At 47.2% G+C, this 26184-nt stretch overlaps 1 protein-coding gene across 3 annotated transcripts; it reads right to left on the bottom strand.

The window, feature by feature from the left end:
• Positions 1-8323: 8323 nt before the first annotated feature.
• Positions 8324-25475, bottom strand: POLM (DNA polymerase mu). 3 transcript variants are annotated; one of them, XR_008383586.1, is made up of 12 exons: positions 25191-25470; positions 23817-24000; positions 23049-23147; positions 22762-22932; positions 21969-22040; positions 19719-19839; positions 17828-17960; positions 17553-17655; positions 17200-17433; positions 17031-17114; positions 10758-16746; positions 8325-10369 (listed from the first exon to the last, which is right to left on the bottom strand). XR_008383586.1 is itself a non-coding variant. In XM_053608426.1 (11 exons), exons 1-11 carry the CDS (start codon positions 25376-25378, stop codon positions 16660-16662), a joined length of 1476 nt encoding a protein of 491 aa, XP_053464401.1. In that variant the 5' UTR covers positions 25379-25470; the 3' UTR covers positions 8325-16659. The 3 variants fall into 3 exon arrangements, 2 of the variants coding, with proteins under 2 accessions (XP_053464403.1, XP_053464401.1); XM_053608426.1 differs by having other exon boundaries at positions 8325-16746; XM_053608428.1 differs by lacking the exon at positions 17553-17655 and having other exon boundaries at positions 8324-16746; positions 17828-17952; positions 25191-25475.
• Between the last annotated feature and the right edge of the window lie 709 nt (positions 25476-26184).

Below are 26184 nucleotides of genomic sequence, written 5' to 3'. Positions count from 1 at the left end.
TTTTTTCCTTTGGAGACAAAGTTTCACTTTGTTGCCCTCAATAGAGTGCTGTGGCACCATGGCTCATAGAAACCTCAAACTCTTGGGCTCAAGTGATCCTCTTGCCTGAGCTTCCTGAGTAGCTGGGACTACAGGCACCTGCCACAACACTGGGCTATTTTTAGAGACAGTGTCTCACACTTGCTCAGGCTGGTCTTGAATTCCTAAGCTGAAGCAATCTTGGCCTCCCAGAGTGCTAGGATTACAGGTGTGAGCCACTGTACCTGCCCTCTAGCTTGACTCTTTCTCTCAAAAAAAAAGAAAAAAGCCAGAATCTCACTATGTCTCCCTTGGTAGAGTTCCATGGTGTCACAGCTCACAGCAACCTCAAACTCTTGGTCTTAAATGATTCTCTTGCCTCAGCCTCCCAAGTAGCTGAGACTACAGGTGCCTGCCACAACCCCCTGCTATTTTTCTGTTGTTGTCGTTGTTTAGCAGGCCCAGGCTGGGTTTGAATCTGCCAGACCAAGTGTATGTGGCCGGCACCCTAACCACTGAGCTACGTTGCCAAGCCTAGCTTGATTTTTTTTTTTTTTTTTTTTTTTTGTCTGGGGCTGGTTTGAAACCGCCACCTCCGGTTTATGGGGCCCGTGCCCTTTGACTCTTTGATTCATCTGACAAGGGTTTGCTGGGCCTATCAGGTGTGGGAGGGCAGTGGCAAGCAGTGGGAAAAGTAAAGCCCTGCCCTTGGGTCCTCCATGCAGGAGGGTATGGCACTGTGGATAGTGTACAAGGTCCTGGGAAGGCAGTGGAAGCATCTTGCGTGTCTCCTCCACTGACCATGACCAGTCCTGGACAGATATAGGGGCAGCTCTCAGGGGATGGCAGCTGGATGAGAAAAGGAGACCAGATTCAAAGTTCTATGGAACAGTGAGGAGGTGACCACTTTTTCTTTCTGGTCACAAAGGCAGCTTGAAACCTGAAGTGCACATGGTGGGGAAGAAAGGGCTCCAGGAGAATCTGTCTAGGGAACAAGAAATGAAGTCCCTGCAGCTCAGAGAGTTGAGGGAATCTACACTCTTTCCTTTCTTCCCCATCCCAGCTCCTGGGCAATAACAGAGCTGCTACTGGCAATAACAGTAGCACAGTGACAGCAGCCTCAGCCAGGCAGGCACCAGAAACCTGAGAGGGAAGCCCTATCCTCTCACTGGAGAAGCCACAGCCCCAAGAACACGGGACAACCACCTGCTAGGACTCCACTCCCCCTCTGCACTGGGCCCTGGGTGCAGCAGGGTGCTAAGAGCAAGCCTCAGATTTCTGGCTGGAAGTCTTGGAAGAGATGCCCCAGGGACTGTCAAGGGTCAGGGAAAGTAGAGTAGGGGAGGGGTCGAGTGATTCAACAGAGTAACATGTGAACTTGTGGGCTTGCTGCTGAGTTATGCACATAGGGTCTGACCCTGGATGCACACCACAGGTCCCAGACTGACCGATATAGACATAGGACTAGTGTGACTAGTAGTGCAAACACTTAACCAACCAGCTTTCTGTTTAGGGTTTAAACAAGGTTCAGAATCTCAATATAATATTCAAAATATCAAGGATATAATCCAAAATAACCCAGAGTATGAAACAGGAAAATCTTAACATGGAAGAAAAAAGACAATCAACAGATGCCCACACTGACATTACTCACATATTGGAATTATCAGATACAGGCTTTAAAGCAGCATTTATAACCAGCCTTCCCAAAACACTGAACATTCTTAAAATGAATAGAAAGAAAAATTATCAGGTAAGAAATAGAAGATACAAAGGGGAACAAAATGGACATTTTAGAATTGAAAAACACAATAACAAAATTTAAAATCCACCTGTGTGCACAATAGAATGGAAATACCAAAGGACAGAGTTAGTAAATTTAATGAGTTTGGGAAAAGATATAAACGTACAAATCAAGAAGCTCAATCAGGGCGGAGCCTGTGGCTCAGTGTGTAGGGCACCAGCCCCATATATCGAGGGTGGCGGGTTCAAACTCGGCCCCAGCCAAATTGCAACAACAACAAAAAAAAAAGCCGGGCATTGTGGCAGGCACCTGTAGTCCCAGCTACTCGGGAGGCTGAGGCAAGAGAATTGCCTAAGCCCAGGAGTTGGAGGTTGCTGTGAGCTGTGTGACGCCATGGCACCCTACCAAAGGCGATAAAGTGAGACTCTGTCTCTACAAAAAAGAAAAAAGCAGCTCAGTGAATCACACAAACAGGATAAAACAACAACAACAAAAATCTAAGCCTGGAAACTTCTGAAAGTCAGGTGTGGTGGCTCACATCTATAATCCTAGCACTTTGGGAGGCTGAGTTGGAAGAATGGTTGAAGCCAGGAATTCAAGGCTCCATCACTACAAGAAAGAAAGGTAAGAAAGAGAGAGAAATAAAGAGAGAAAAGGAAAGAAAGAGAGAGGAAAGAAGAAAGAAAAGAAAGGGGAGGAAATAAAAAAGAAAGGGAAGGAAGGAAAGGAAGAAAGAGAAGGAAGAAAAGAAAAGGAAAGAAGGGAGGAGGGAGGGAAAGGAAGAAAAAGAAACAGAAGAAGGGAAGGAAAGGAAGAAGTTTCTGAGAACTAAAGACCTAGAAAAATTCTAAAATCAGCCAGAGAAAAATTATTCATTTCATGTAGGGAAACAAATGTTTGAAAGACTATGGATTTCTCACCAGAAAACATGGAGGCCAGAGTAAGCAGAATAACATTTTTAAAGTGTTGAAATAATTGTCACCCAAGAATTCTATACTCAGCAAAAATAACTCTTTAGGAATGAAAGTAAAATAAAGACATTTTCAAATGAAGGCAAACTAGGAGAATCATAAAGCATCTACTCTGCAGCTGGGTGCGGTGGCTCATACCTGTAATCCTAGCACGATGGGAGGCCGAGGCTGGTGGACTGCTAGAGCTTGATTCAAGACCAGCCTGAGCAAGAGCAAGACCCTGTCTCTAAAAATAGCTGGGAGTTGTGGCAGGGCCTGTAGTCCCAGCTACTCGGGAGGCTGAGGCAAGAGAATCACTTGAGCCCAGGAGTTTGAGGTTGCTGTGAACTGTGACGCCATGGCATTCTACCCAGGGTGACAAAGTGACTCTGTCTCAAAACAAAATAAAAACAAAACAAAACAAAAGGCATCTACTCAAAAAGAAATGTTAAAACAAGTTCTTCAAGCAGAAATAATATGAGAGGGAAACTCAAAACATTGGAAATGCAGAAAGAACAATATAAATAGTAAAATTCTATATGAACATGAGATTATTCTTTACTTTCTTAAGATATATACATATATAAATAATTATAATGGTTGAAATAAAAGGTATGACATTGTCTGATGGAAGCTGCTATGTATATAGATATAATATAGCCATAACATAAAGGGAAAGGGACCTGTCTGGTGAGGTTTTACCACATTAAAGTGGTAATATATTAATTCTAAATCCACCGTGAAAGAAAGGTGTGTGTGTATATATATATATATATATATATATAGAGAGAGAGAGAGAGAGAGAGAGAAATCCCTCTAACAAAAATGTGTTTATTTACAAATCTGTTTTTATGTACTTTTTTTTTTCTAAGACAGAGTCTCACTATGTCACTCTTGGTAGAGTTCAGTGGCATTACAGCTCACAACAACCTCTTGGGCTTAAGCGATTCTCTTGCCTCAGCCTCCCAAGAAGCTGCGATTACAGGTACCCAACACACTGCCTGGCTATTTTTTGGTTGTAGTTGTCAATGTTGTTTAGCAGGCCCGGGCTGGGTTCAAACCTGCCAGCTTGGGTGTATGTGGCTGTCACCCTAGTTCCTGAGCTACAGACGCAGAGCCCCCCTCCTTTTTTTTTCTTTTTTTTTAAAGAGACAGAGTCTCGCTCTGTTGCCCAGGCTGGAGTGCAGTAGCACAATCAAAGCTCATTGCAACCGTGAACTCCTAGGCTCAAGTGATCCTCTTCCTGCCTTGCCACCTCCTGCCTTGCCACAACCATGCATACCACCATGCCTAATTAATTTAAAAATTTGTTTTTTATAAAGACAGGGTCTCGCTATCTTGCCAAGATGGTCTCTTTCTCTTTTTTTTTTTAAGACGGTATCTTAGTCACCCTGGGTTAGGGTACTGTGGCGTCACAGCACCCTCAAATTCCTGGACTCAACCCATCCTCCTCTCAGCCTCCTGAGTAGCTGAAACTACAGGTGCCCTCCACCATCTCCACCATGCCCAGCTAGTTTTTCTTTTTCTTTTCTTTCCTTTTTTTTTTGAGACAGAGCCTCAAGCTGTCGCCCTGGGTAGAGTGCCATAGCATCACAGCAACCTCCAACTCCTGGGCTCAAGCGATTCTCCTGCCTCAGCCTGCCAAGTAGCTGGGACTATAGGTGCCTGCCACAATGCCCAGCTATTTTTTGGTTGCAGCCGTCATTGTTGTTTGGTGGGCCCGGGCTGGATTTGAATCCACCAGCTCAGGTGTATGTGTCTGGCGCCTTAGCCACTTGAGCCACAGGCGCCAAGCCCCCAGCTAGTTTTTCTATTTTTAGTAGAGACTGGGTCTCACTCTTACTTAGACTGGTCTTTAACTCTGGAACCCAGGAAATCCATCTGCCTTGGCCTCCCAGAGTGCTAAGATTAAAGGCATAAGCTACCACGCCCAGCCAAGATGGTCTCTAACTCTTGGCCTTAAGTGAACCTCTCACCTCAAAGTGCTGGGATTATAGGCATGAGCCACCGTGCCCAGCTTATGTGAGTGTTTGTGAATGTACATATATGTATAGAGTGAGAGGGAGAGAGAGAGATAGGATAAAAAAAAGAAAAAAGGGCAGGAAAGAAGAAAAAGAAATGAAAAACAGGAAGAAATAGAAAACAATACAGTGACTGATCTAAATCCAAGCATTTTATAGCTGTATTAAATGTAAATTGCCTCATAACACCAATTACAACACAGATTTTCAGTTTAGAGTTAAAAAAATAATTCCTATTCTCCAAGAAATTCACATTAAATATAATAGAATACAGACAGGTTAAAGTAGAAGATACAAGAATGATACTCATTCTTGATATCAAACCCAAAGCTATCACAAGAAAACTACAGACTAATAATTAAATAAAGTCCAGGGAAAAATAAACTATGGTTAACTGATTTTCAACAAGAGTACCAAAAGCATTCAATGGGGAAAAAATTGTATGCTTAACAAATTATACTAGGACAACTGGATTTCTACTTATAAAATGAAGTTAGATCCCTACCTCACATCCATATAAAAATTAACTCATTTTAAAAATTGGCCAAGTACAATGGCTCATACCTATAATTCTAGCACTCTGGGAGGCTGAGGCATTCAAGGAGTTCAAGACCAGCCTTAGCAAAAGCCAAGACCCCGTCTCTAAAACTAGCTGGGGGTTGTGGCGGGCACCTATAATCCCAGCTACTTGGGAGGCTGAGGCAAGAGAATCACTTGAGCCCAAGAGTTTGTGGTTGCTGTAGGCTGTGATGCCATGGCACTCTACCGAGGGTGACAAAGTGAGATCTTGTCTCAAAAAAAAAAAAAAAACTTACAAAACGTGTTCTGACACTGAAGGAATTAAACTAGAAATCATTATCAGAAATATTAACAGAAATACTTGGAAATTAGATACTCTTCTAAATAATCCATAGGTCAAAGAAGAAGTTTCAAGGGGAATTAGAAAATATCAGCTCACAGCAACCTCAGGCAACCTGAGGCAAGGCCTCAGCCTCCCGAGTAGGTAGGACTATAGGCACCTGCCACAATGCCTGGCTATTTTTTGGTTGCTGTTGTCATTGTTGTTTAGCAGGCCTGGGCCAGACTCGAACCCGCCAGCCTCAGTGTATGTGACTGGTGCCCTACTCACTGAGCTATGGGCGCTGAAGCCCAGAAATATTTTGAGCTGAACAAAAATTAGACTGGGGAGTAGAGTGCAGTAGCTGTAAGCCAGTGAGGCAAAGCTTTGCGGCAAAGCTTTTGATATTTCTGACATTTCATGCTGACACTGGACCCAGAGGAGTTAAAATGGGAGATTGACGAGGATGTGGTCTCCTCCATACAGAAGCTCCTCATTATCTTAAAAATAATGCCTCCTTTCATCTTAAAGAAATTGGACAGCATATCAAGATTTGACATTACCTGTGAATTTCTACTCTTATCTATAGATGGATGGGCCCAGAAAAGTATATGAGACTTTGACTGAATAGACATAAAAATTCTACTTAAGAATAAGTTTGATCCTGGGGGAAAAAAAAAAAAAAAAGAGTAAGTCTGAGTCTGGTAACTGACCTCTGTAGCCAAAACATAAAAGTATTTGGGAAGTATGAAAGATGTCTTGTGGTCATGCTGTGCCCTAATGCCTATGATATTTGCCCCTGTGAATGTTGGTGTAATTGTAAATAATGTCAAACTCCATTATCTACCAAGTATTAATTGTAAGGGAATTACATCAATATATCAAAATATACAATATATCAAAATAGTGAGAAACAGCTAAAGCAGTGCTCTGAAGGAAATTTAGAGCATTATTTGCTTATTTTAGAAGACAGGTTTCAAATCAGCAAGCTAAGCTTCCACTATAAGCAGAAGAATGGAAATATTAACAATTAATAGGAGAGATGAATGAAATTAACACCAGAGGGAAAATAAAATCAATGGAATAAAAAGGGGGTTCTTTGAACTCAGGACCTTCAGATTATGAAACTGACACGTTGCTGGCTATGTTAAGAGCACAACCCTGGGTTCTTTGGAAAGATCAATATAATTCTTAATCCTCTAGCCAGACTAGACAGAGACTGAGAGAAGAAACATTTACTGATATCAGGACTGAAGAAGGGATATTGTTTCAGATGAGACAGACATTTAAAAGTAATAAAGGAATACTATGAACAACTCTATACAAATTTACCAATTTAGATAAAATGGACCTAGTTCTTGAAAATTACAAACCAAACTCGCCTAAGAGAAACAGAAAATCTGAATAATGTATTTATTAAATAAATTAAATTCATAGTTTTAAACCTTTTAAAAAAGAACTCTCTAGGCCCTGATGGTTTCACTGGTGAATTTTACTAAATGTTTAAAGAAGAAACAATAATTCTACACTATCTCTTCCAGAAAATAAATGAGGGAACACTTCCCAAGAAAGTGTCTGAAGTCAGCAATAACTAAATACTAAAACCAGAGGCAGTATTAGAAAACTACACACCAATATCCTTCATAAACGCAGACATAAAAATCTTCAACAAAACACGAGCAAATCAATCCCAGCAACATACTGTATAAAAATAATGACATACTGGCACTGTGCCTGTAGCTCAGTGGTTAGGGCGCTGGCCACATACACTGGCGCTGGCAGGTTCGAACCCGGTTTGGGCCTGCTAAACAACAATGACAATGACAACTGCAACAAAAAATGGCTTGGCGCCTGTAGCACAGTGGTTACAGCACCAGCCACATACACCAAGGGTGGCGGGTTTGAACCCAGCCCGGGCCAGCTAAACAACTGCAACAACACCAAAAAATAGCCAGGTGTCGCAGGAGCCTGTAGTCCCAGCTACTTGGGAGGCTGAGGCAAGAGAATCGCTTAAGATCAAGAGTTTGATGTTGCTGTGAGCTGTGACACCATGGCACTCTATGAGGGAGACACAGTGAGACTCTGGCTTTTTTCTTTTTTTTTGAGACAAATAGTCAAGCTAGAGGCTTGACACTGGTACAGTGTCTCACACCTATAATCCTAGCACTCTGGGAGGCCAGGGTGGGCAGATTGCTTCAGCTTAGAAATTCAAGACCAGCCTGAGCAAGAGTGAGACACTGTCTCTAACAATAGCCCAGTGTTGTGGCAGGTGCCTATTAGATGCTATAGTTTTAAACCTTTTAAAAAAGAACTCTCTAGGCCCTGATGGTTTCACTGGTGAATTTTACTAAATGTTTAAAGAAACAATAATTCTACACTATCTCTTCCAGAAAAGAGATTTATTCCAGGAAGCTCAGGCAAGAGGATCACTTGAGCCCAAGAGTTTGAGGTTTCTGTGAGCCATGATGCCACAGCACTCTACTGAGGGCAACAAAGTGAAACTTTGTCTCCAAAGGAAAAAAAAAAAAAAAGTCAAGCTAGAGCCAAGGCTCAGTCTTACTTCCCCAGTTCCAAACTCCTGTCTCAGCACCTGTAGCTCAGTGGGTAGGGCACCAGCCACATATACCGGGGCTGGCAGGTTCAAACCCAGCATGGGCCTGCTAAACAACAACTACAACAAAAAAATAGCTGGGCGTTGTAGCGGGTGCCTGTAGTCCCAGCTACTTGGGAGGCTGAGGCAAGAGAATCGCTTAAGCCCAGGAGTTTGAGGTTGTTGTCAGATGTGACACCACGGCACTCTACTGAGGGTGACAGAGTCTCAAAAAATAAATAAAAAGTAAAATAAAATAAAAACAACATACCAAGACCAAATGTGATTTAGCCCAAGAATTCAAAACTGGCTCAATATTACAAAGTCAATGTTAACAGGCTAAAGAAAATTCAAATAATCTTATCATTTTATGCAGATATAGCATCTAATAAAATTCATTATAAAACTTTCAGAAAACTAGGAATAAAAGGGAACTTCCTTGACCTGATAACAGTCATCTACATCCTATATCTGACATCATACTTAATGGTGAAACTTTGAGTCTTTTCTACCTAAGATCAGGAACAAAGCAAAGATGTCCACTCTTACTATTCCTGTGCAACACTGTACTGGAAGTCCTTGTCAATGCAATAATGCAAGAAAAAGAGATAAAAGGCATCAAGATTGAAAGGGAGAAATATAATTGTTTTTAAACATGGACTCCACCATAAATCTTTAAGAACTTTTTGGTATATAAGATAAATAAGGATTACACCTGCGGCGCATCTTATAAGGGTACATGTAAAACTTAGTAAATGTAGAATATAACTGTCTTAACACAATAACTAAGAAAATTCCGGGAAGGCTATGTTAACCAGTGTGATGAAAATGTGTCAAACAGTCTATAAAACCAGTGTATGGTGCCCCACGATCGCATTAATGTACACAGCTATGATTTAATAAAAAAATAAGACAAATACATGAAAATTAATTATATTTCCATGTGCTAGTACTGAAAAACTGGAAAATGAAAGAAAAATATAATAGCGCCAAGAAAATAAAAAACATAGGTATAAATCTAACAAAATAGGTGCCAGGTCTATATGTTGAAAAACTACAAAACACTGATGAAAGGAAAGAAAATCAAAATAAATGGAGAGACGCACTGTGTTCATGAATTGCAAGATCTACTATAGTTAAGATGTTAGTTTCCCCAAATTGTTCTATAGATTTAGTGCTAATTCCAATCAAAATCCCAACACAGGCTGATACAAAAATTTATTTAGAAAGTTAAAGGAAATAAAATAGTCAAAACAATTTGAAAAGAACAAAGTTGTTGAAGTCATATACCTGATATTAAGTATTCTAAATAGAGTTAATACATGTATGATATTTCTGAAGGGACACACCCAGAATTAAATGGAACAGATTTGAGTCCATAAATCAAATCACATAAATATAGCCAACAGGTTTTTTACAAAAGTTCAAAGGCAATTCATTAAAGAAAGGACAGTGTTTGTGTCAGAACAATTGGACAGCCATATGCAAAACCCTAAACCTAATTGTCGCACCTTCAACAAAAATTAACTCAAAATAAACCATGAATCTAAGTGCAAACTATAAACCTATAAAATAACTAAGAGTAAATTATAAATGTCTTATCACAATAAATGAGGTGATGGTTATGTTAATCAGTTTAAGCATTCCACATTATATATCAAATCATCACATTGTACCCCATAAATGTATACAGTTATGATTTTAAAAAAAGAAAACAGGCTTGGTGCCTGTAGCTCAGCGGTTAGAGTGCCGGCCATATACACCAGGGCTGGTGGGTTTGAGCCTGGCCTGGGCCTGGTAAACAACAATGACAACTGCAACAAAAAAATAGCCAGGTGTTGTGGTAGGCACCTTTAGTTCCAGCTACTCAGGAGGCTGGGGCAAGAGAATCACTTAAGCCAAAGAATTTGAGGTTGCCATAAGCTATGATGATACAGCACTCTACCGAGGGCGACAGAGTGAGACTCTGTCTCAAAAAAATAAAAATAAAAAAAAAACAGAAAATCATTATAACTCGGGGTCATTTGGGGCCAGAGATATGACCCCAAAGCATGTGAAAAAACTGATAAATTTGGCTTGGTGCCCGTAGCACAGTGGTTACAGCGCCAGCCATATGTATCGAGGCTGGCGGGTTTAAACCCGACCCAGGCCAGCTACACAACAATGACAACAACAACAACAAAAATAGCTGGGCATTATGGTGGGCACCTGTAGTCCCAGCTGCTCGGGAGGCTGAGGCAACAGAATCGCTTAAGCCCAAGAGTTTGAGGTTGCTGTGAGCTGTGACACTACGGCACTCTACCAAGGGTGACAAAGTGAGACTCTTTCTCACAAAAAAAAACAAAACAAAAAAAACCCCAAAACCTGATAAATTTAATAAATTGATATACTGGACTTCATCAAAATTAAACACTTTTACTCTGAAAAATACAGTGTTAAATGAATAAAAAGAAGGCCAGGCACAGTGGCCCATGCCTGTAATCCTAACACTCTTGGAGGCTGAGGCAGTAGTATTGCTTTACATGACCAGCCTGAGCAAAGGGAGACCCCATCTCTACTAAAAATAGTAAAACTTGCCAAGCATGGTGGTGTACACCTGTAGTTCTAGCTATTCAGGAGGCTGAGGCAGTAGATTGGGGCCAGGAGTTTGAGGTTGCTGTGAGCTAAGCTGAGGCCATGGCAGCCTAGCCTGTACAACAGAGCAAGACTCTGTCTCAACAACAACAACAAAGAACAAACAGTCTACACACTGGGGAAAAATATTTACCAATTATATATTATATAAAGAACATTCAAAATTCAACAGTAAGAAAACCAATATTTCAATTTTTTTGTTTGTTTGTTTTGAGACAGAGTTTCACTTTATCGCCCACGGTAGAGTGCTGTGGAGTTACAGCTCACAGCAACCTCCAGCTCTTGGGCTTAGCCGATTCTCTTGCCTCAGCCTCCCGAGTAGCTGGGACTATAGGCGCCCACCACAACACCCGGCTATTTTGTTGTTGCAGTTTGGCCTGGACCGGGTTCAAACCCACCACCCTTGGTATATGTGGCCGGCACCCTACCCACTGAGCCACAGGTGCCACCCCAACACTTCAATTTTTTAAATAAGCAAAAACTTGAACAGACACTTCACCAGATAAGATATACAGATTGCAAATAAGCCCATGAAAAGATGCTTCATATTGTCAGATTTTAGGAAAGTGCAAATTAAAACCATAGTGAGCTACTACTACATACCTAAGAGAACAGTTAAATACTGAAAATGTCGACTGTTGGCAAGGATACAGAACCACCGGCTACTGCAAAATGTTTAACTTACAAGGGTGGCTCACATTGCCAGCGGACTACAAAATGAAAGTAGCAGTCTGGACAACAATTTGGCTATATCTTATAAACTTAAACATATGTCTGGGTGTGGTGGCTCACACCTGTCATCACACTCTGGTAGGCTGAGGTAGAGAAGATCACTTGAGCTCAAGAGTTTGAAACCAGCCTGATGAAGAGCAAGACCCCCATCTCTACTAAAAATAGGGGATCCCAGGCCAGCTGAGTTCCCTTGCTTAGCCTGCAGTGGATGCTGGGGGGAGACTGTAGAGCAGAGGGCAGGGAGAAGGGCGAGGCCCACTGAGGGCTCCCAGTCCCCAAGTCTTTGATAGACCTGCCTCTATAAATAGACTTTCTGGCTGGGTGGGGCTCCACCCAGAAACTGGGAGCAGCCCTTTAACCCTCAACCACAACAGCTAACCGGTCAGTGTTTGTGGAGCCTGAGGACCAGCTTGCCCAACCCAGCCCTGTCCAACGGCACTCTCCCACCTGCATGGGCTGCAGCAGAGATAAAGGACTCTTCTAGAAGCTCCGGGGCCCTGCCCACCATCTGGGGCATTTATGTGTAATGTGTTTCTCCTGAGCAACTGGAGCAAGTCCAGGACCCAGAAACGGTGCTGCAGCTGGTTCCTTCCCACAGGTGCCCCCCACTAACAGGGAGACTCACACAACCTAGCCACAAACTACCTTACTGCTCCCCACTACTTTGGTGGTGATGGAGATTAAGAAACCCCTTGGGAGCTATAGGGTCCCTCTTAAAGCTTGGGGCACTCAAGTTGTCGGCTGGGGACCAGAGTCTACCACAGACACAAAAAGAACATCTTGACAGTGGCTCACTCACACAAACACCAACAATATAGCCCCTCAAAGCTTCTTTCAAGCCAACAGGGAATGGCTAATTCACATTCACAAGTAACACCCATCATCACCAAGAGTAAGCTGGGGGCCCCAACTCACTACACTCTGTTGGGAAGAGAAGCCAGCAGGTCAGAGGTAACCCAAAAGGTCATTAAACCTGCTAGGGTACCCCAAAGACAACTCAGGCTCAGTACTCTTCTTCCTGACACAGTCTCCAGGGACTGATCTTTGGAGTCGCAGAGACAAGCCAATAAGACAGTCCCAACACCACTGGCTCTCAAGTGAGAGGCCAAATGAGAGGGAAGCAGCCTAGCTCACAGCAACTTCAAACTTCCAGGATCAAGAGATCCTTCTGCCTCCGCCTCCAGAGTAGCTGGGACTATAGGCATGCATCACCATGCCTGGCTAGTTTTTCTATTTTTAGTAGAGATGGTGTCTCCCCCTTGCTCAGGGTGATCTCAGACTCCTGAGTTCAAGCAATCTACCCAGTTTAGTCTCCCAGCACGCTAGGATTATAGGCGCGAGCCACTCCCCTTGGCTCCTAGTAATATACTCAGGAAAGGCGGTGAAATACCTTTGTAGGGAGAATTACGAAACACTGAGGAGAGAAATCACAGAGGATGTAAACATGATGGAAATCACAGACGGAAAAACATGATGCCCATGGGCTGGCAGAATCAATATTGTTAAAAGGGCTGCACTACACAAAGTGATTTACAGATACTACGCATCCCCATTAAAATACCAATGCCATTTTTTGCAGTGCTAGAAAAAAATAGTTGTATGCTTTGTACGGAACCAGAAAAGACCCCTGAATTGTCAATGCAACCTTTTGTAATACGAAAAAAACAAGAGGAATCATTTTACCAGACTTCAAGCTATACTACAAGGCTATAGTAAAATATATAGTGACCAAAACAGCATGGAACTGGATCAGAACAAAGAATCCAGAAAAAATCATCCTCATATTCCATCTGCTTTTTGACAAAACAGATAAAAACACACACTAGGGAAACAAAACAAATCTATGTTAAATAAATGGTGATTGGAAAACTAGACAGCCACATGTGAAAGACTAATACAGGATCTACACTTCTCGCCTCTCACAAAAATTCATAACAGATAACAGACTTAATCCTAAGGCAGGAAACTATAAGAATTCTAGAAGAGGCTGGAAAAAAATTATAAATATTGGCTTTCACAAAAAGACCCCAAAAGCAATCATAGCAATAGCAAAAACAGACAAATGGGACCTAATCAAATTTAAAAACTTGGCTATAGCCAAGGATGCAATCAAAAGTGGAAACAGACAACCCACAGAATAGGAGAAAATATTTGTGTATTATACTTCTGATAAAGGACTGATGACCAGAATCTACAAAGAACTCAAGCAAATTAGCAAGAAACAACCCCATTAAAAATTGGGCAAAAAGGCTCAGTGCCCATAGCAAAGTGGTTATGGTGCCAGCCATGTACACCAAGGCTGATGGGTTCAAAACCCAGCCCAGGCTAGCTAAACAACAATGACAACTGCAACAGAAAATGGCCGGGCATTGTGGTCGGCACCTGTAGTTCAGTTACTTGGGAGGCTGAGGCAGGAGAATCACTTGAGCCCAAGAGTTGGAGTTGGAGGTTGCTGTGAGGTGTGACACCACGGTATTCTACTGAGGGCAACATAGTGAGACTCTGTCTCCAAAAAAAAAAAAAAGAAAAGGCAGGCAAAAGCCTAGTGCAGCGGCTCATGCCTGTAATCCTAGCACTCTGGAGTTTGAGACCAGCTTGAGCAAGAGCAAGACCCCATCTCTACTAAAAATAGAAAAATTAGCTGGGCATTGTGATGGGTACCTATATAGTCCCACCTACTTGGGAGGCTGAGGCAAGAGGATTGCTTAGGCCCAAGAGTTTGAGGTTGCCGTGAGCTAAGATAATGCCATGGCACTCTCTACCAGGGCAACAGAGTGAGACTGTGTCTCCCCTCCCCCCAAAAAGACAAAAGACATAAACAGAACTTTTCAAAGGAAGATATACTAATGACCAACAGATTTGTGAAAAATGTTCAACGTCTCTAATCATTCGGGAAATACAAATCAAAACTACAATGAGACATCACCTAACTCCAATGAGAATGACTTGCATTAAAAAGTCCCAGAACAGATGCTAACTGGAGGTGGAACAAAAAGAACTCTTTCACACCACTGGCTGGGACTACAAACTAGTGCAACCTCTATGTAAAGGTGTATGGAAAAACTTCAAAGAACTTAAAGGACACCTCCCATTTGATGCAGCAATCCCACTGTTGGGTATATACCCAAAGGAAAAAGGTCATTTTATAAAACAGACACCTGCACCTAAATGTTTATAGCAGCACAATTCAAAATCACAAAGATGTGGAAATAATCCAAGTGCCCACCAATACATGAATGGATTAACAAAAACGTGGTATATGCATACTACGGAGTACTACTGAGCCATAAAGAAAACGGTGATCTAGTATCTTTTGTGACAACCTGGATGGAACTGGAAACCATCCTTCTAAATGAAACATTACAAGAATGGAGAAACAAATACACATAGTCAACCAAATCTGAACTAATCATTTAACACTGAAGTGCACATTTGGAAGTAAATCTCCATGAAAATCAAGCTGGGGATGTTAGGTAGGGAGCAAGAGGAGATAGGCAAATTCACACCTATTGGGTATAGTGCATGCTATCTGGTACGCTATAACTTCTGACATCTGTATGAAAACAAAATATGTAAATAAAATGTGTACACCTCAATATTCTGAAAAGCAGCAAAAATAAATAAATAAATAATAGAACGAATTAGGTGAGTGTGGTGGCACATGCCTGTAATCCCAGTTACTTGGGAGGCTGATGCAGAAGAATCGATTGCACCCAGGAGTTTAGGTTGCTGTAAACTATGATGACATCACTGCAGTCTAGCTGGGGCAACAGTGATACCCTGTCACAAAAAATTAACAAAAGGAACCAGCTATACGCACAACAGCCTGCAAGAATCTCAAAGGTATCCTGCTGAGGGACAGATGTCAGTCAAAAGGTTACACATAGTTTGGTTCCATTTATGACATCACAGAGAAAGGAAAACTGGATGAGTGGGCACAGGGTGGGGAGCCAGATGATCACAATGGGGTAGCATGAGGGAAGATTCTGGGGTTGGATCTGGTGTGCCTTGATGGTAACAGAAGTGGATGAGTCTACATGTGTGAAAATTGACCAAACTGCACCCACAAAGAGTCCATTTTACTACACGTTCATTTTAAAAATATATTTTAATGTGGTAAGTGGTCTGGGAAGTCCTCCGCTGACAAAGTGACTTTTGAGTGAAGGCCGGGAGGAGGAGGAGAAAGCACACTCCAGATGGACAGTGTGGCAAAAACAAAGCCCCTGAGGTCAAAGCGTGCTTCGGGGGATGAGAACTCAGAGGGGACAGGTGTGTCCAGCCCACCTCAGTGCTTCTGCTTCTGTGAAGAAGGACCGGGCCACTTGGGGCCTATGGCGCATCAAGGAAAGCAGTGAGACAGGCAGAAGCTGGGGCCAGCCAGGCTGGAGAGAGGCGAGGAAGAAATAACAGAGGCCTGGAAGCTATGGAGGAATCTGAGTTTGGAACCATGGGAGAGAGGGCTCTGAGGGAGCAGTGGCAGGATGTGACCTATTTTTAAAAGACTACGCTGAGACCAGGCCCTAAAGGCAGAAGCAGAAAGCGTGGGTGGGGGCTGCAGAGGTGAAGCCTGAGCACTGGAAGTTCTCTTCCTCACACTCTCTCCCCAGACTTCACCCTCCCTAGACGCCTACAGCACACCCCTTAGCATCCCATACCAAGAACTGTAACTGCCACCTCATGGCTCAAATGCAGGGCAGGGACACTCCAAGCCAGGTGCCCTATAGGAGTCACAGTAACGGCAACTAACTGATCCAAGGCTGTGTTCCAGGCAGAGATGTGGCATTCATGACCAGTCTGTGTCACGGGTCCACATGGCAGGCCTTGCTCAGACCCTGTCCAGGGCAGGAACCTGAGTCCTGGGGAGGCTGAGGGCTGACCCAGGGTGCCACAGTGATGAGAGGGGCATGAAGGCCCCTACCTCACGGATGCCCCACAGCTGATGGGGGCTGACAGGTCAGACAAAACTGACCTCTAGCAAAGCCAGGACCCCACAGGTGGGGTTCTTCTACCCAGGAGAGATGAAGGTGAAGAGGGAGGCAGTGGTGCACCTTCTGCCTGGAGATGTTCAGTGGCCAAGTCAGGGGCAGCTCCTCCCCTCCTTTCCTGAGTGGAAGTGGGGGCCACAGGCAGGCTCAGGCATTTCTCTGCTCTGGAGGAAGGTACTCGAGGCCCAGGTGTCTGAAGATGTCTTCCTCTGAAGCCACATGGAAAACTGTGTTCTGCAACAGGAGCAGAGGCTTCAGTGGTCTGGGAGCCATGGCCAGGGTCACTGCCACGGCAGGGTGCAGAAGCCCAGCCAGGGCTGCTCCCCTGGAGGAAGGCTGGGAGAGAGGCAGAGCCAGCCCCGAGTTGGGATATGCTCTTGAGGGCCAGGATGTAGGTGTGGAATCCCAGATTTGGGTCCTATGGATCCTAGCCTATAGCGATCTGGAGTCATTTCAAATTATGGGCCAGGCAGCAGTCTGTGGGGGCTGTTTCCTGCCATCAGTCCTCAGCAACATACCTGCTCTGGGTTAAACAGCCCATGGCTGTTCAAACACAGCCCTTTTTCCTTCCGGCTGAAGCGGCGCAGATCCCTCTGAAAGAGCTAGAGGGAAGGGACTCCCTTCAGCAGAGCTGGCCCAGCCCCTTTCGCCGCCCCGCCCTGGGCAGCCCAGCAGCCTTCTCCCTACCTTGGAGCCAGTCCAGCCAAGCAGAGCAAAAGGGAACTGGCTGATGGGTGCTATCACCAAGTCCACTCTCACAGCCTTCCATGCTGGACAGGAAGGGGCCCCCCTGGCAGAAGTTCCTGGGGGTTGTGGCAGGCGGAAAATGCAGAAACTCCTCTCAAAAGCATCCATGGTGTGGCTGTGATGGGAAGGAGCCCCATAGAGGCTGTGCTGGTACTGCTGGTACAGGACAAGGCCCTGTGGCAAGAGGCAGACATGGCCAGGACTGCCACGTGGTACAGGGACAGCAAGAGGCCAGGGTGGCTGGGCCACCAGCCAGCAGTCACCCCTAGGAAGGGGCACGGCGAGGCCCTCACCTGGTCCTGCAGACAGCGTATGACTCTGGGTAGCAGCCCTGCCTCCTGGCCCTCCTCGGGGTGGGTAATAAGGAAGTCCACATCATGGCCCTGCAACTTCCCCCTGAGGGGACCAGTTTGACTCTCTGGCCCCAACCCAAGGACAAGGCCTTCTCACATCAGCCTCAGGCTACATCCCTTCAGTGAGTGGGACCTGCTTCACTACCCCCAACTCAGGTCCCTTCACTGGGAAGGAGTCTGGAGCCCAGCCAGAAGGGTACTGCAAGCCCCCTTACCTTCGGAAGCCACCAGTCAGAGTGACAGTGGCCCCAGACAGGACCTGCGCTACAGCTGCCTCCACCAGCTGCTGCAGGGCCTCTACGTCGGGCCGCAGGACTGGGGTGCTCAAGTCTCGGTGATGCTGGACACCTGTGGGCAGCACCAGCTCTCCTGACTCACCCAGCCTGGCCTCCATACTGAGCCCTGTGCCTCGCCAGTCACCCTGGGGCCCTGTGGCTGGAGGACCAGGAGAGGCCTCTGAGGAGGTGAGCCTGGGGCACACAGCAAACTTCACCCCCCTTCCCTTTTAAATATTAAACTTTTATTGAGATAACTATAGATCCACACACAGTCAAAAGAAAAGAATACCATAGAGAGATCCCACTGCCTTTCACCCAGCTCCCTCCAAGAGGAGGAGCTCACCAAACGACAGCAAGACCAAATACACTAGAACCTCTGTAAGCTGATCCCCCAAGAGGCTGTAACAAACTGGTCAACATAAGGAAAAGGCCTACTGTGTGGATTCATACCTGAGGTGCATGTCCGGTCTGTGAAAATTAGATCAACTGAAGGAGGTGGTCAACTACAGAGGTCCTATTGTATGGATTCTGATGTTGACACAGTCACAACACAGACTATCCTTTTTAATGCTTTAGTTTTCCCATCCATAAAATGGGACTAAGAGTTGGTAAAAAGACATGAATAAATGGCTCTGCCAAGTAGGATCAGTTCACTCTGGCCTACTTTTGTCTCTTCACTTATCAAAGAGGTATCATTCTACCTTCCACACACAGTAAAGAAGAGAGCTGTTTTTGTTTTGAGACAGGGTCTATTCTATCACCCAAGTCAGAGTGCTGTGGCATAATCAGATCTCACAGCAACATCAAACTCCTAGGGCTCATGTGATTTTCCTGTCTCAGCCTCCTGAGTAGCTGGGACTACAGGCATGTGCCACCAGGCCCAGCTAATTTTTCTTATTTTTTGAAGAGATGGGGGTCTTGCTACATTGCCCAGGTGAATCTCAAACTCCTGGCCTCAAGCGAACCTCCCACTTTGGCCTCAGAAAGTCCTGGGATTATAGGCATGAACCATGGTGCCCAGCCAAATAGGTTAAAATGTGAGGAACAGCAGCATTTGGCACAGGTGAGCTCTCAGTGGACTCCACTGGCCATTCTTCTCTACCTTTATCATGGGGAGAAGAGATCAAATGCAACCAGCTCTGCAGGTATCACTTCCTGTCAACTGTACCAGGCAGCAGCCCCAGAGAGGGTGTATGAAGAGGCAGTGACCTGGCCGTGCCTGCTGCACTGTGGGGGCTCCTTCAGCATGGCTGGAGCGGCCAGGCAGGTGGTTGGGGGGAGAACAGAGTATCTGCTGAACACTTGCCAGCTCTCACAGAGGAGCTAACACATTTCACACTGACATTTCTTCCCATTTTCCAGAAAATGTAGCAGTCTCACAGAAGTTACATCTCAGGCTATCATCACCTACCTGGTAAATGGCAGACATGACTCCAACTTGGGCCTAACAACTCTAAACGTGTCGCTCTTTCCACTACATGGTGCCAGTCCCCCCACAGGCCTCCACACACCAAGTATCACAACGGGCATGTGTGCCTGGGGTCTAGACTGTCTCCAGCCTCAGGTCGAAGTCTAACCAGGAGGTGAATCCCGGGAACATCATGGCAGTTGCTGTGACCATATATCATCATTCACAGAGAAAGGGTTACCACAGATCCTGACTCCACTAGGTGGGAAGCCGAACCCCTTTGTACCACTCCACACCTTGCTCTCTAGGGAATGGGCATAGCCTGAGTGTCGGTGCTGAGGGCTTCAGGTGCAGACACTTCAGCTTTCAGGTTCAGGCGGCTTTGGGAAGCCCAGGGCCCAGCTTCTCTGGAAGGCTCACCTGCTTTCTGCTGCTGAGTCAGTCTCTGGGGCTGTTCTCGGAGGTCATCCAGGGTTCGCAACCCTTCCTGGTACCACCGGTCAGCAGTTCTCACACCAACCCCAAAGATCTGGGTGAAGAGCTGTAAGGAAGAAGTAGCACAGCTCTGGGGGCAGAGCTCTCACGGTGACACAGATGAGGACTGGCTCCAGGAGGGTGTGTCTCATATGCCCCACAGTGTAGCATGAAGGAATTACCAGCACCTGGCAGGCACCATCCCCACTTACAACCTGCCCAAGGATAAGGATTCAAACCTGGAGCCTGGCCAGCTCTGCCCACCCTCTTGGGAAGTGAACCCAAGGACACCCCAGCAGCAGCACAAGGGCAGCATGTCAGGGGCTGGACCTGGGGGCTCTGCTTGCCAGAAGACTTCAGCAAGCTGCTTCCTGCTCCTCTATAAAGGGTCTCTCCCCAGAACTTGCACAGGTCTATCTGGTGAAGCCATCCTAACCAAAGCAGTCATCCTAACGGATCAGCACAGGGGCTCTTAAGTCACTGCAAAAATCATGCTGCTCCCACTAATAGCAGCTAGAATTTATCTCTGTGGTTCTTCTTCTTAACAAACAGCAAAAAGCAATGAAGAGTTAACAAACAAGAGGGTGGTTTGCCAAAAGAGCTGGAGGCACTGGCTAGGCCCTCACACGTCTCCCTGGCACAGCCCTGCCACAAGCATGTCACTTGCCCTAGGTCAGCCACTCATTCCCTCCCCAGGAATTTGGGAACTGAGACTGAGGTCAGGCCTCCTAGTGGTGGAGGCCCACCAGGGGCTTCCTTCCACCAAGAGGCAGGGACCTGACCGTGCCTGCTTCTGCAACTGGTGGAGAAAGGGGCCCCTTCTGTGACTGGTGGAGGAAACTGGTGTGAGGCAAGAGAAGGTGAAGCCACCGTGCAGAGAAGAAAGAGTGGCCTGGCAACACTCAGATCTCTAAGCCCAGTTCTCCTGCAGACAGGCTGAAGTCCTGCCCTGCCTGGGCTTTGCTGGTCCAGCCTTTCCTCAATTCTCTGAGCTGAGAGTATGAGGTGGGTCACTACCACTTTTAACCAACAAAATCTTGACTAAAAAATGATAAGGTTAATTCAATTATGCTGTTAATAAAAACAAACACCTAATTACTAAAGTAATCTTCTGCCAGCCTGGATGTCTTGGAACTTTGGGGGTGAGAAGGAGGCAGGACGAGGGAAAGGTGGGAGATTGCCCTCACCTCTCTCAGGACTTCTCCTTCCTCTGCAGGAAACCCTCTCAAGGGTGGGAGCTGACCCCTCAATTTCAAGGCTGTTGTCATCCAGTCCCCACACTCCCTGGATGGTGGTCTTGCTCATCTGGGCCCTGTCCCCCCAGTGTCCCAATGTCCCTTTCCTGTGCTCTGCCCAAAAAAAAAAATTTTTTTTTTTTTTTTTTTTTTTTTGAGACAAGGTCTTACTCTGTCACCCAGGGTAGAGAACAGTGGTGCTCAGAGCTGCAGCTGCAAACTTCCAGGCTCAAGGGACCCTCTCGCTTTGGCCTCCCAAAGCACTGGAATTAAAGGCATGAGCCAGCCATTCTCTTGCCTATGTGAGCTCATCCATCCACGCATCAGTGAAGTCCCCGTCTCTGAAGTCCTGTCAATCCTGACAACATTCTCTGTGACCTCCCACAGCACCAACAGCCCCACCTTTCCAAGAAGCCACACATGACTGACATTTATCCAAATGGCTACCACTGTGACAATCTCCAGCTACCAAACCACGTGGCAGGATGGGTGTCAGAGCAAGAGTTTGGGACAGTGTTTACAAGATTAGGAGTGAGTGGGAACAGAGGAAAGGTGCACACCTCACATCCTCACAGGCAGACTGACACTGAGAAATGAACATGCAAGAGCCTGCAGCCCCACACGCTCACTGGCACCAAAGAAAAGGTTACAGCATGCTAAATGTGCTCTGTTTAAGATGCTACCCCATGTAATATACTTGAGAATATTCCATCAAAAATAGTCAAATAAAAAAAACAGATGAAGTCAAGTGGTCTAGAAAATTCCATGCTCAAAACAAGTTTCTCCCTTGCCTGTCTCCACTTGGCTGCCTTATGGATATCAGGTGTCAGCTTAACTGCCACTTCCTTGGCAAGACTTCTCTGACCCCTGGGCTGGGCCAGCTGCCCCCACAGGCCTCCCCTACATGGTGTGAACTGTGCTATCATGGCCCATACTGGGGTCCCAGCCCTGCCCTGCGCACCTTCATGGTCTGGTACCTCTCTGAGTGCCGGACTCTCTCCACCTCCTCACATACTCCGTGCTCCAGAAGCTCCTGGGGGAGGGGACAAAGCAGAACTCGTAAGCCTGAGGGCCTGGAGAGCAAGGGCAGCAGGGAGTCAGGCTCTGGACTGAGGGCCCAAGGACTAGGGCAATCCTCCCAACACTCTACACAGACAACTTTGTGGGGTCAGGATCTAGCAGGACTTGGAAATGGAAGACTGTGCCCAGGGAGGTGACTAAAGCTGCTGCCACAGCTGGGGGGCAGGAGATCCAGTCTCAAAGCCCCTCAGGGCCTGGAGTTCTGACAGTTAAGGTCCCAGGAAACGTGGACCACCTTGAAGACAAGTCCCAAGATGTATCAACATTTGCTTTTCAAAATCTGTGTGACGATGACTTTATCTTTTGTCACTAAGTGTTCTCTTGATGAAAGTGTACAAAAGGACAAATCAATGTGTTAAGTCCTCAAAAAGGGATGCTCATACTCAGGGTGCTCTCTTCCACTGTTATGGGCAGTTTGGGACTAATGACAATGACAACAATGCCAGTCCCAGCCCTGCCAGGAACTCCCTTTGTGGAGTTCTCCAGCCACCCTGAGGCAGGCAGGTGATTTGCATAGGAGTGTGACTGCAGAGGGTGGCCTGCGGTGGCCTTGGAGCAGCAGCTGTACCTATGGCTGTGTGCCCTCCCGCCCTGCGGTGCCCCTTGCTGTCTCCCCAGATCCCAAGGCCTTCACACCCCACCCACTCACCTTGCTCAGTATGGCTAGTGCCTACCTGCACAACCCTGAAAGAATGTTTTCCAACGTGAGGCAGCCCCCGCAGCTGGGTCACAGCTACAACAGGTCTGGGAAGGGCCCTGAGCACAGAGGCTGCCCTGAGAAAGGTAAGGCTGCGGCCCTCGCTGCCTTCAAAGCCTGCTGCCTCTGCCAACGTCTCCAGAGCCTCCTGCAGGGAGTGGCCCTTGGTAAGGCACAAGGTTGGCAGGATGCCTTGTTCCAACCCACCAGCTACCACCCATCTGTGCCCTTGTCCCCAACCCTCAGTTGTGGTCCTGGGCTCACCGACAGGCTGATGTTGTGGTGTGTGAGGGGTGTGGGGCGCTGGCAGGCATAGGCTGGCATCCATATTGAGCTTGGGGGCCCCTTCCTGGGTTCTGCCACCTGGGGATAGGTAATGTACAGGCCATGATGAAGTCACAGGGATAGCAAGAGAGCCAGGTCACACCCAAAGCCTTGTCTCTCCTGGAGCATTCAACTCAGGCCCTCTGGGCATGGAGCAGGAGGCACTGCCCTGCAGGACAGGCTGAGGACAGGGCTCCACAGGCCAGAGTAGCAGTAGCAGTGACATCTGCCAGCCCTAGTGAGGCACTTCTCCTGCCACTGCACATGCTGCATGTGCTCCATCTCCCCAAATCCTCCCAACTAAGCAGGCTGGAGACACTGAGGCCTCAGAGGCCAGGGAGCTTGCCCCACACCTCATGGTTCAGAAGCAGAGCCAGGATTCAAATGGAGGTAGCCTGGGTCCTGACCCACACCCTGTCATAGGCCATGAATCTCACTCATAGGTCATTCTACTTGGGGTCACAGTATCACCTACTTGGTGAGGAAGAAAGGCCTGAAGAAGCTTATAAATTTGGGGCCCCAGAAGAATTTGTGCCAGTGGTAAGAACAGAAGCTGAGATGTCCTCGCCCCTCAGACCCTCTGTGGTCCCTGCACTGGCTTCTCAGCCCACTGACGGTCTGGGCAGAGCCCTCACCGCCCACCTTCTGTGAAGGGCACTGAGGCACTACTTTCTCTGTGGCCCTCCTGGAATACTCCACCAGGCTCACCTCCAGGCGGTGCCGGCACTCCACGGGTACAGGCTGCCCAGCTGCCAGGCTCTCTGTGAACCAGCTTATGTCCAGCAGAGTTGCAGGAGTGCATTCTGAGGGGGCAGCTGCTTCCCTGCGCTCCTGCCAGCAGACAGCTTCCTCTGCTGAAGTCTGCTCCATCACAATGTGCGTCACCTCGGAGCTGGGCAGAGGGGTGGGGAGGAGAGTAAGACTCAGAACTCTTGCTGTTTGGCTCCATACATCCAAGCCTTTGCTCTTGCTGTTTCCTCTGCTTGGTGAGTGCTCATTCATCCGGCAAATGTCACCTCTTCCAAAGCCTTCTTAGCCTCCTTTCCTGGTAGACAAAACACTTCTACCACTCCAGTGCCCTAGACACTGTGATTATCTACTCTAGCTATACTCAGAACCCCAGCCCAATCTTATGTTGTCTGTCTCCCTCTCCACCTCAAAGGAGTCCTGCACAGAGGCGCCAGGTGTTCTTTATTTAAGTGTTGGGGGTTAAGCACAGGTGCTGGAGCCTGCTGCTTGGGTCTCAACCCCAGCTCTGCCACATGCCTACTTCACACTCTTGGGCAAGCACACCTCCATATTTGACTTCCCTCTCTGTAGAGCAGAGATAATAACCTATCTGCTTTGCAGCGTTGTTGTACAAGGTAGTGCTCTCCACACTCCACTCCTGAGGGGGCTTGGTGCACTAATGATTTCTGAGAATGTTCCCACCCCCTCCAAAAAAGAAAAAAAAAGCTGCAGAGGGACACTGGCTCCTAGTTCGTTTGCTCTCTCAACCTCAAAACTATGGGAACTCCCAGCTCTCCTACTTCGGGCTCATTTCCGTAGCTGTCATTTTTTGCACATCCTGGTCTCCTCCCTAACAGAATAGCCTCAGTCAGGTTATTTACTCAGGCCCAAGAATGAGGGAAATTGCAAACTTGGGGCCTCCTGAGAAGTCACTGTGGCCCTTAGGGTGAGGTGGCACTTACCCAAAGCAGAAGAGCCCTTAGCACATACTACTGACCCCACGCATGGCTCTGTACAACGCACCTGGCCCTCATTCCTAGCTCCCTTTACGTAAGAGGAAATCGAGGCTCAGGGTAAGGTCACACGACCGCGAAGTGCCAGAGCTAACTTAGAGTCAAAACCGCAGGTGCCCCTGTCCCCGTTGGCTGGATGCGAGTCATTTCCTACTTGCAGCCTCAACATCCTCAGCTGCCAAGCGGACTCACGATCCAGACGAGAATAAAGCAATAAAGCGGCTGGCCTCAAACCATTATCCCCGCGAAGCCATTTCCTGCGGCTCTGCGCTCTGAATACCGGCCTCCCAGGCCCGCAGTGGGACTGCCCGCGGAAGCCCACGGTCACGCCGCCCCGCACCTGCAGGCGTCGAGGACGCGGAAGCCTTTGGAGCACGCCAGGCGTGTGAGGAAGGCCCGGCGGCTGCGACCCATACGCCGCTCGACCAAGTAGATGGTGACACCGGGGAAGCGCGTCGAGGGCCGCTCGGAGGAGGCGGCATCGCCGCCAGGGGACCCGACCCGCGTTCGCCGCCGTTTGGGGAGCATCGGCACTACAGCCGGCGAAGGCGGGATGGAAGCAGACGGAAGCCGGAAGAAGACTGGAGGAAGCCTCAGGGAGTAGGAAGTGAAGGTGGCTCCGCGCTAGCCCCGCCCTATGCAAATAACCCTTTCCCCAGGATTCGCCCTTTGAGTCGGTGGGTACGCAGGGGAGGTACGGGGCTCCTACGGGATTGGGTGTCCTGGGCTCTCCGGAAGCCCCGCCTCTATGCAAATATTAGCGGGGAACACGCCTTCTTCGGCTTGGCGGACCTCGGGGAGGGAGGGACTCTGAGCGGGCCTGAGGTAGGGCTGGAAGGTGGAAGAGACTTTGGCTACGGGCGGGTTTGGGGGGGTGGACAGGGGGACCTGGGGGCAACTGAGCGTCCTCAGTCGGCGGGGTGGACTTCGACTTTGGCCAGGGTGGGGGCGGGTGGGCTTCGTCCTGGGCGTGGCGACTGGGCCTTGGGCTGAGCTGGGCGACTCGGGTAGGACGCGTTTATGGGCTCTCCCCTTCTCCGTCCGCGCTCGGTTCGGTTACACAGAAGCCCGCGGGTGCGGGTACCCCTGGTCCACGGAGCAGGACAGACACTCGAGTTTCCAATGAGCTGGTGGAGCGGTCGTTTCAACACACGGGAAAGGTTTTTCAGTCGAGTGGCATTGGGACAACTGGCTGGCCATTTGGAAAAATAGAGGTCGGCGCCCTCCCTCACTCCTTAACACCAAAATAAATTCCAGATGGATCAAACATTTAAATCTAAAGAAGAAAGCAAAAACGGTCTGGGAAAAAGTCAGTGACTGCTTAAGATCTAAGT

This window comes from Nycticebus coucang, chromosome 11, assembly GCF_027406575.1.
Source record: "Nycticebus coucang isolate mNycCou1 chromosome 11, mNycCou1.pri, whole genome shotgun sequence".
In the NCBI taxonomy this organism is placed as follows: Eukaryota; Metazoa; Chordata; class Mammalia; order Primates; family Lorisidae; genus Nycticebus; species Nycticebus coucang.
Note: the sequence above shows the minus strand (reverse complement) of the source record. Positions and strands in the feature narration are given on the sequence as shown.